The sequence below is a fragment of the Aspergillus pseudotamarii genome, assembly GCF_009193445.1.
Source record: "Aspergillus pseudotamarii strain CBS 117625 unplaced genomic scaffold BDV38scaffold_42, whole genome shotgun sequence".
NCBI lineage: Eukaryota > Fungi > Ascomycota > Eurotiomycetes > Eurotiales > Aspergillaceae > Aspergillus > Aspergillus pseudotamarii.
Genome location: NW_022475056.1, coordinates 222533 through 232959, shown reverse-complemented (window position 1 = coordinate 232959; position 10427 = coordinate 222533). Strand labels below are relative to the sequence as shown.

Sequence of the window (10427 nt, the reverse complement as noted above, 5' to 3'; positions counted from 1 at the left end):
AGACAAAGGCTGGCTGCATTCTAGCTACCTACGTTCATAACATGGATCCTGTCAGGAGACGCAAGTACCCTCGATGTCAGAGCGAATATAGTTATGTATATTGAGCAATAAGGTTAATCCACTCCTCCTTTCCCTGTTTGTCCTCTGTCGAATAGATGCTGCGCGCTCCAAACCACGTCTCCAGTAGCGGTGCATTTCCGAGACCGAAAACCGAACTCTGCTTACAAGATCGAGCCGATACGATAGAAGGCTTTGGTTTGAATCCAAGGTTAGCTAGGCAAAGAATGCACCAACATTAGGGGGTTCACACAATAGACCTGGTCGCTGTCCCTCCACACGTCAAGCACCTGCAGACCAATTCCTTCCACCATGGACCGGAAGTATGGCTCTGGCCATTTCCCGCTACTTATAACTGCAACTTTCTCCCCTTTGGTGATTTTGCACTGTTGTGAATTAATGTGGATGCTAACGTCACGGGTGGGAGTGTAAAACACCTGGACCTGGTTTTGCACACGGTCCAGAAATGTGTCAAATGTCCAATCAGAAGCGCAAAATACATCCTGCCCTAGAATGCGGTTCGCGGATTGCAGCCCATTCATTATAAAATCCTTAAGCGGTGGAGAATCCTTGTTATAAGCGCCCATCACAATGTCCTCACCCGAGCAGCTATCAACAGATACCAGAAGCTGGCATTGGATCCCCGAGCCAATACAGGTATCAGCCATGCGAGACAGGAGTGACTGCGTTTGGCCGAGATGCATATTGGTCATGCTGTTTCCCATCCAGAGGAAGGTGATACTCTTGTGGGCGTTCAAAGGATGTTGATCTGCAAGCCACGCTATGCCGTCTTCGTATGTGCCCCAAAGGCCTCGCAGCTCGACATGATCAAGGTGCCCAAGGCCTTTATGGAGTTGAGCCAGACCGTTTTGCAGAGACTCCTGGGACACATCCAGGGCGTAGTATGTTACTGCCTTGTGGCTTTTTTCCAGGGCGGATAATAGAATTCCGGACTTCCGCAAGCTCCTAGAAGTGTGGTGTTAGCAAAGTATGAAATGGTAAATGTTTAACCTACCCACAACCGAGCTCAATGAGCGCACTTCCCTCAGGTATTGTCGCAGCCATATCAGAGGAGTGGTTCTGTAAGATTTCATTCTCCTTTCTTGTAAGGTAATAAGTCGAGGAATCGCACAACTCATCAAATAGTGTCTGCCCAGCATCGTCCCATAACAAGTCCTGAGGCAGCTGAAGACTGTCAAATTGAAGACCTTGAATGATCTGCATTTCCAAATCCTCCGACCGCTTGTCTCTCATGATCTCGATAACTGGAATGGTAGTCGTTTGAGTAGGCTGGTTCTTGCACATATTGAACGCGCCGACATTGTTCTTTCCCATCGTTCAGATCTGGAATGATAAAATCGTTGATCCTGTACCAGGACGAGGGATGGGGAGATCTGTGCTCTTTTTAGTAGCTACGGGGATTTAAAGGGCAGCTTACAGATGTATGTAAGTACCTCAGCAGTAAGGGATCTGCAAATCTGTCTCGAAGAACATATCTACAGTTATGTGGCATTTATCTCTCAATCGGCAGATGTACTAATGATAATTAATGTATTGTACTTCATTATACACTTGTAAATCATATATATGAAGCTCTAAATAGTGCTTAAATAGATTCATATCTTTCAGAACACCACCTTCATCATACGAACCTCCCTGATCTTGACTCACTATTGCTTGGTTTCGTTGATTCGCTGGTGCCGACCAGCTTCCTGAACATACCATGTATAGCATAAAGTTTTGTGAGACGTAATGGAAATACTGCCATTCATGGTCTTGGTGAACTAAGATATTTAAAGGTTTTCGCGGCCAGAGATAATATACAGCCGCATTCCAATTGTCAATATAAATAAATCCCCACGAAGGAAATGTGAAACATTCCCCTTGACTAACTGACATTCAGGACGCCCTTAGGATCACGAGCGGTACGGCGTCCCTTGCCTCGGATTCATTTCACATGAACTAAATCGAACCTTTGTCTGTAGGAGGCATTGTTTGGAAAAAAGCAAAGTCTAGAATAGATGAGTCGAGCGGTATTCCCAAGGCCTAGGCCCTGGCCGGTGTTCCCCTTACCTCTCTCTCTCCTTTGACTCTCATTCCCATGATTTACACAGAAATTCAAAGAGTACAAATATACTCCGTCATAGTTCTGGCCACTGAATTTGAAGCCTAACCCCGGTGGGTAAAAGTGGCGCTCGATAAACTTAATTTCTAATGCAGTCCATCATTCAATACCTGTAAGTTTTGATAACTGCTCCTCCCATACTCCTTACTGTATAGAGTATATAGGTAAAACCAGGCATATCCCATCAGTTCGCCATTAAATCGGAATAGAAAGAATTCTCGTAGAAGAGCAGAAGGTGATATAGTTGAGTAAAGAAGTTTTGTATTCATATAAAAGCTCTAGTGGATAGTCGATGGGCATGGGAATTGATGTAGATATCAAGGTATATAAGGCTAGTTCACTTTAGATGCTTGCTCTCTTCACATACATTTGAGTGTTAAAGTTCAAAAACATATTTGTCGCAGCCCATACAACCTCAGGCTGGCCATCTTCGACCTTTAGTCTCAAGTCATAGTTTCTCAAGACCTTGGAGAATAGAATTTGAGAGAGTCTGGTCGCTAATAGCCGTCCCGGGCAGGCTGAAGTTCCTATACCAAAGATCAACCATTTTGCGGAGGGTGTTATTGTCCCGCGGATATCACAAGCGCCCGATTGGGAGTCACAGAAACGGTAACCATCGAAGACATTTGGGTTAGGATAGTTATCTGGGTCTAGGTGAGCTTGTTGAGCTGGGAGGGAAAATAGGGTTCCCGGACTAAGAGTGCGACCTGTTGAAGGGAGTCGAAGTGGCTTTTCTACCAACCCACCACTTGCCACTTCAAAGATGACTGTTATTAGATTTCTTTCTGTGTGAGAGTGAGTTGATGGGAAATACTAACGTGCAGACGGTGTGAAAACACGGAGACACTCCTTAGTAAAGCTCTCCAGCTTAGGGGTATGTTTGAAAATGTCAAGGCTCCATGCATTATCGGTTTGTTTTAGAGCAGCCGTGAGCTCTTCTCTCAGAGGAACTAAGTACTCAGGGGTTTTCATGATTTGATAGAGGAAGCTAGTCGTTGCTGGTATGAGACCCCCTGTAACCTCAAAGAAAAGCAAGATTATCTGGGTGGCCATCATCTCAAAATACCGCTCGTCTTCTTTCTCGGCATCATGACTCAAGAGCCCTTTCTTCAGTACTAAATCGATCATCACATCTAGAAAGCAATTCGGGTTGCTTTTTATGATGCCCCTTCGCCTTTGTTCAACTCGGCGTCGGATTTCGGGAACAATTGTCTTCTTCAACGCCCCCATGCTAGATTGGACCTGACGGGTCTTTGTTGAGAATTTTCGAACAAAGACCTTAAAAAAAAGGGGGTAAGGCTTCTCTGAGCCCCATCGATCTGCCAACTGCATACCAAATAACGAGACCTGTTTAGCAAGAGCTGTATTTTTGGAAAACTCCGGGCCTAACGCGAGAAGGAGGGCCATATGACTGTAGATATCGAGTAAAGTCTTAAACAGGTTGCATAGATGCCATTCTATATTCATTAGCTTTCCACTGCTGGTATATGCCTTCGCCTCATACATACCTTTGGACTCGGGCAGAATTTCCATCAGCAAGCGATCAAATTCCCGGACGATTGAGCCCTCGACTCTCTCTGAAGCAAGCAATTAGCTCTCTAAAAGTCTCATAAAACCTTCAGGTTCCATACTGATAAATGCAGCTTGGCTGCACTTCTGCACAGTTAGAGGAGCGATATGCCAACTAGCATCTATCCCAAGATCGTAGAAAGAAGCTTCCTAGATGGTCACTGTTATTTGATGTATTTTATGTATTTTACCCCAATACCATGATGATCGTGATAGTGTCACTATTATGGTATATCAATGTACTCACCCCATTTAACGCCTTTCCCCAATTGACGTGGTCCCTGGAAACATTGTACCAATCTTGGTAGTGTTGCGGAGGAAGCAACACGATATATCCCGTCCCCGCACCGTCCGATATTGAGAAGGCTTTCCCATTCTTGGTGTACTGCTAGGACGGTTAGAGCTGCGAGGTTGACCACGAGATCATCACTCAAGTTGAGGAACTTGCCTTTCGATATGCATCGACAAACTCCTCAAGGTAGTGATCCATCGATTTATTCGGACGGTATCGTTCACTCAGTAGTGACTTTCCTGGGATACAAGGAGCCCATCGTACGGCCCTTGTTTTGAAGCCACAGTAGAGGACGTCCGACACAAAAATGATAAGAAATGATGCTAGTAGTGACAGAGCAGTTATTAGGCCCACAGTGGGGATATACAAGACTGTTCTAGAAAGTGCTTCAGGAAATATTGTCTCCATTGTTGTCGGGAAAATAGGAATGGCGCGATATGGTCAAGGAAGAGCTGGATCACAACGACCGACCACACAAAGATAACTAGAAATTGGACAAAAGTCATATCTCTGGAAGCGGGCTGTGTATAGAGAGTATGGAATGGCTCGGTTATCGACGCAAACTATACAATGCGTAAGTAGCGACTACTACTCCTTACAGTTAATTCTTGTTTATACCGCATTCCACCCACCTCTAACTTACTCCCCTCTCCTTCCTCATTCGGGATCTACCGCCTTAGTCACATCATAGAGGCTGTAAGGGGGTTGTTTGGGGGGGGGGGGGGGGGGTTCGGTTTCTGGATCTTAGGAATTGTAAAGACATTAGAGTTCCAACTATAGCTCTGGCAGGAGGTCTGACTCAACCTTGGATTTTTGGTTATGACAGGGATCCACCGACCTGGCGCCGAGTAAAATACATCAAGTTTTCTTTTTTTTTCGCGGTGGCGTCAACGCTGCAAGGGGTCCAAGGGATACCCATAATCTCAATGTCTCGATTGATGAAAATCACAAACCAGCCTTTGGAGGACATTATGATAACTCCAGAAGAATATCTGGTCGAGTCATTCGGGTTCGAAGCTCATCACCGAGGATTAAGATCTTTCTAGTTTCTTCGACATCTCTCAAATGCGTGGATATGCCCTATCAAAGTATTCATAAGGATGTCTATTCGATAGAGGTCTATTTGTGACTAAAAATATTCGGTTAGTCATAGCTAGGAGGATACGAAAATCAATAGACAATACGATCGACGTACTAGTACATATATATATACCCTGTAAACGGGTGAGGGCTGTCTTGTGAATTAATAAATATGTTCTATTCTCATTCTCCCACCCTTACCGGTGGAAGATTCGTTCGTTACAATACATAAATATTGATATAAAAAAAAAGAAAGGGGGATATAACCAACTGATAGGGATGTAGCAACCCACTCACTCACTCACTACCCAACCAGTACCGCCCCGAGGATACTATTGTCTGGCGGAGCATCTTCTATCTTACTCTTCTTACCTTATTCTGCTCCTCCCAGCATCTCCGAAATGTTGTTAAACACTGTCCCAATCTTCTGTCGCGCGTCTTGGCGCAGCCCCTTCAATTACGGGCATTCAATCAGTACATGATGGACTACTGTCTCTATCCCGCCACACTCGCATTGTGTGTTGTCTTGAAGACCGCGCCGTTTGCCATGTGTCGCGAGCCACGAGTGGCCCGTCCAGGGTTGCGTGAGAAGGTTGGCTCGGTCCCGAGGAAGAGAGCCGTAAAGTCAGCAGATACGACTTGCCGGCAGGTTCTGATTAATCTGACAGGGGTGTCCTCTAATTCAAGAGGTCCGCTATTCTTGTTTCTATTCTTTGTTGATCTTGTTGCGGATGTTTCCTTTCTCGCGCGAGAGAAGCCATCGGAAGGGGTGCTTCTTTTCCAGGCCTACTGCCTCCTTAGCTAAGCGGTCTGTGGTGTCATTGCCGGGGTCGCCACAGTATCCGGGGACCAGTTGTAGTCGCAGTGGGATTCTACGCGCCCTCAGTTCTTCCGCTGACCGGTGGATGGCCTAGGTAATGCGGTGACCGGACTTGTTCCATGAGTTTGCGATCACCTGCAGTGCCGACATGCGATCGCTGAGGATAGTTGCTGGGCCTCGGGCTGTTGTTGCAGCAGCAGGACTTTTCTGTACCAGGTGAAATACCGGCCCAATGGTCTAGTAGATTGCTATGAGTTCTGCCGTATATACTGACCAGTATTCCAGTAAACCGATACCGATTTGTCGGGATCCTAAGATCTGTTGGTTGTGGCCCAGGGCTACTGCTGCTGCGCCCAGTTGGTTCGGTGGTCCAGAAGCATCGGAGAAGACAGCAAGGTCAGTCGTTGCTTGCCTTGTCAGAGCATTGGTTTTGGCCTTTTGCCTACATCTCTATGTGCTGCGGCGACTCCGTCTCCAGGTCAGCCGAGCCTCCCATGGTACTGCATGTGATAGCATGATAAAATTCCTCTCCACAAGTCCCCATCCCAAGACTAGTAGTCGACTTCAAATCGTGTTTAGTTCCTCTACCTGTGTGACATCTTCAACAAATACAGCACCGTACTCTCTCATAATCTGTATCTTCTCCTCCATATTCATCGCTAAACTCATTCTCCCAAAATCACTTGGCAGTTGCCTGGCACTCTGAAATCTCAACACCCACACACCCACTCTATCTGTCGGCCAGCCGTACACCATCACCTTCTCTTCTTCCTCTGTAACCTCCCTCAAGCCTATCTGTCCATCGAGCCAATCCTGCCTACTCGGCCAGAACGTCGCACCAGTCCGTCGCATAAGATTACAGAACCTGTCTTCTTCGTCGGCACTGGGTGACCGCTGCGATACATGAGAGCGCGGGAGCGACAGGAAAAGCATATCAAGAAGATCAGCCTCTTTGATAAGAACCCCGCCAGTGGAGGGGTAACCATAGACTGTACATCCCAGGGTACCGAAGACGGTTCGTTCAGTTGTTAATGGAGGAGGGCTTATAGGGCATGAAAAGACCCGGTCCAGCGGATCGTCTATTACTGTTCGTTGATAAAATATACGAAAAATGTTCATGTTGATGGGAAGCAAGCGGCCCATGGTTTGTTGGCAGAGAGTTGATAAAAAGTTGAGGGTGATGACAACAAGCAAGTACTGCTAAACTTCATATTTCAATGACAAGGCTACAAACAGAAGACAGATGTTTTGATATCACGTGACTGGACCTCAGAAGCTCATGAGCGAGCTCTCAGGGTCATGCAGATGACGGGACTGTTTCAATATATAGGAATTTGGAGAAGCTCCCTCCAACTGATTGGGCAGGAATCCTGACATTACAAGTACGTCATATACGATGACCCACCGCAATTTCCTATATATGGCCGACTGTCTTGTTCTGCCGAGGTCTACATACCGATCGCTCACTAAACCCTTGAGCCTGCTTTTGAGTATGCCTTCAAGCAGGCATTATTCGAGCAAGCCTTTTTGGATCCTAATTCGGAAGGAGAACGCCCCTAGCTGCTGATGATCACATTGAAAGTCCAGCTCAAGTGGTGGTTCCGGTTCATTCGCGCAACTAGACCAAAGTAAAGATAATTGCAGCTTTCAGTTGCAGCAGCCAAAATATTACCAGATAAGCTGCGGGTAGTAGATCATTATAAGGGACAGTGGAGCGAGATTTCATCGAAGTTACGAGCTAATTACTGGGAACTTTGAAGCAAAAAAGAAAAGGGGGTCCCGCCCTGACCTCGCCCCACGCACCTCAAGAGCCAGTCATCAAGTTCAGGGCAGCTTCAATAGCTTCAGCGGCCTCACGAAGAATCTCTGCAGCAGAGTCCAATTGTCTCTGTCCTACAATCACACCACTATGTTGTTCAGGAGCCGAAAGATGTGTGCCGGGGTGCCCTAAAAGTGGGCCGACCAACTGCAAGTTGTTCTTCGCAGAATTGAGAGAATACACTACCTCAGCAACAGCGGCCTCGGCTTGGAGGATACAGCTCTCGGTAGAGTCTTAGAGATTAGAAGCAAGCCTCTATTAATGTAAGACACAGAGCTGTATACCTGACACGAGGACACCGGGATGGGATGAGTTCGATATCGTCGAAATCGACACGTTAGAAAAGTAAAAAAATCCCAAAGTAAGTAACACCGTATGCCCACCGCACACCATAACTTGCCGGAAAACTTGTCAGGATCGCCAAAGCTGTAGCAGATACATACAGGAGGATAACTTTAGTCGACTTGAGATGCCAAAATGATATTGAACATAGAGGTCAGCGGTTATCTTTGTGAGGAGGGACAAAAGGTTAAATAGAAAAGAAAAAGAGACTCGAATTACTAGAACTTGAAGAAATTTCCCAGATAGAAGATAAAAAGCCTGAAAGTGAAGTGAATAGTAGATTGAGATTTCACCGGAGAAATCAGGCCCTAATACAGTGATGTCAAACCGGTCACCTGCACTAAAAGAAGTAAATGACCAGAAAGGATCTATCACACATAAGAGCAGGAAGCCTCTGGAACAGCCATAAGGACAGGAGTCCGCAAGCTCTATACAGAGAAAAGCTGGATATACAGCAGCCTGCAATGTGCACCCACCGTTATAATTGGTTTCCCAATATTCTGCTGTCAGACTATCTGCTAGGCTTTATTTGGTTCGGTTTAACAGAACCCTCTAGGGTAGACAACAAGATAATGAATCTCACAAGTATTGCGGGGTGTTGTTTTCCAGGCCACGGATTCGCTCTCTATATCAGAAATCGCAAATCTTTCGTACTTCGCAAACCTGCTGAAGAAAAGTACAACAGTTGTGATGTTATTGTTGCACGATACAATTTAATAACTTAGCAACTACGCCTCTTGATATTGGCCTTCTCTGTAGCACCCTGTGGCTGCCGGACCTAAGTACAGTATTATTGAATACCACTACTGTATTGTGCAAGGCCAATGTGTACCTTTCATTGCCTATATACTTTGTCATAACACGATCTCCGAATTATGATACCCTTATTCTGCAAGACCGCTCTTCGTGGGGGCTGCTAACAGTCAATTTTAGCGGTGGGCAACATAGTGGAAAGTTCTTGCAGATTATCGGAGAAGACCACCTTTGTCTCATTCTGATCCAGCAACATTTTCTTTCTCATTTGTTCCTCGTCAATTTCAGAGTTATGTATCCTTTTCCTTTTCCGGGAAACACAGTTGCGACGTGGCTCTTCGATTGAGTAGATTACACGACCATTGTTCGTTAGTATTCTGATCATTGCCGGTGTGATGGTTGGCCCATTCACCAGCTCTCACAGTAAGGTCGGAGGTCGAGTTCATGGGTAAAACTCGACCGGGGCTGGGTATGCAAGAACCAGTAGGTCTCGGCGATCTAACTGCACAGTTAGTGGCAATTTTTCTCACCTAGGTAGATGGTAAAAGCAAGCTGCTTACCCAGTCGGGATCGATCTTCGCATCCGGGATGTCTTTTTTATATTCCTTCGTCTTCTCCGTCGCGATGATCCCGTCGACGATGGCATGAGCAACATGGATGCCCTTGGGACCAAATTCACGCGCTAGTGATTGGGAGAGCGCCCGGACAGCGAATTTACTCATGGCAAATGAACCCAGGCCGGGTCCCCCCTTCATGGCTGCCGTTGCACCTAGAACAGATAATCAGCACGGTGGCTTGTGAATGTGAACGGGATGACAACCGGCCCGCCTTGCGGTCTTCAGCATCCCGCACTGGCTCCAGCAATTGGTCAATCACGAACCGGTGAATATCATTGTCGGTGGATGACGCAGCTCTGCCTGCGATGCCGCGCGCAGCATCAAGGGCAATACCGCTTGGGAGAAATGTGAGGCCCCTCGCGCGGTCGCCTCCAAGCTATCCAGGAACTCTGCGCTGGAATCCAGGAAGGGTGCACGCGTGAACTTGCTGGCCACGTTGAAGATGGCCGCCGAAACGGTTAGATCGGATCCAAACTGCAGCTCAATTTGTTTCAGAGTGGAGTTCAGACTCTCTGTGTTCGTGACATCGGCGGGGATGCCAATGGCGCATCCTCCATCCTGATTGATGCCCTGGACCAGAGGGTCGAGGCTTGATTGAGTCCGGGCGAGGAGCACCACAGGATATGCCTTGGCAAACCGACGGGCGATCGATGCCCCGGTTCCCGGCCCAGCTCCGGCGATGATCGCAACTGGCTTGGACAGCATGGATGCCATTGTAGTATGGGGTGATGGGTTGTGCAATGGAAACTGTACAGCGTGAAAGCAGTTTTGAGCGCGGGTCTAAATAAAGCAGATGCAGCAATCAGGTATGTCATTAAATCCAACAGCTTAGGTGGCTCTTGGTACTGATTACAAATCGGAGGCCGAGAGTCCGAGGAAGCCACGGTCCTATTTCCCTGGCCATTTAATCCTCCTATACCCATCCTGCGTTGCCGAAGTAACCCTACATTCCT

General features: G+C 46.9%; 4 protein-coding genes across 4 annotated transcripts; all 4 read right to left on the bottom strand.

Annotated features, from left to right (window-relative positions):
• Positions 1–51: 51 nt before the first annotated feature.
• Positions 52–3154, bottom strand: BDV38DRAFT_272761 (histidine-specific methyltransferase; the record flags this gene model as incomplete). Its single annotated transcript, XM_032057549.1, has 4 exons — positions 52–158; positions 311–1023; positions 1073–1322; positions 3001–3154. The coding sequence occupies 4 exons, from the start codon at positions 3152–3154 to the stop codon at positions 52–54; spliced, it is 1224 nt and encodes a 407-aa protein (XP_031911639.1).
• Positions 3155–3998: 844 nt separating this feature from the next.
• On the bottom strand, positions 3999–4480 carry BDV38DRAFT_252237 (uncharacterized protein; the record flags this gene model as incomplete). Its single annotated transcript, XM_032055093.1, has 2 exons — positions 4200–4480; positions 3999–4136 (listed from the first exon to the last, which is right to left on the bottom strand). A coding segment is annotated over exon 1 (188 nt), but the record flags the coding sequence as incomplete, so codon positions are not given.
• Positions 4481–6507: 2027 nt separating this feature from the next.
• Positions 6508–7669, bottom strand: BDV38DRAFT_272760 (uncharacterized protein; the record flags this gene model as incomplete). The annotated part of the gene is made up of 2 exons (XM_032057548.1): positions 6508–7140; positions 7616–7669. 2 exons carry the CDS (start codon positions 7667–7669, stop codon positions 6508–6510), a joined length of 687 nt encoding a protein of 228 aa, XP_031911637.1.
• A 1596-nt stretch (positions 7670–9265) lies between these two features.
• On the bottom strand, positions 9266–10188 carry BDV38DRAFT_272759 (NAD(P)-binding protein; the record flags this gene model as incomplete). Its single annotated transcript, XM_032057547.1, has 3 exons — positions 9266–9355; positions 9418–9626; positions 9738–10188. 3 exons carry the CDS (start codon positions 10186–10188, stop codon positions 9266–9268), a joined length of 750 nt encoding a protein of 249 aa, XP_031911636.1.
• Positions 10189–10427: the final 239 nt, after the last annotated feature.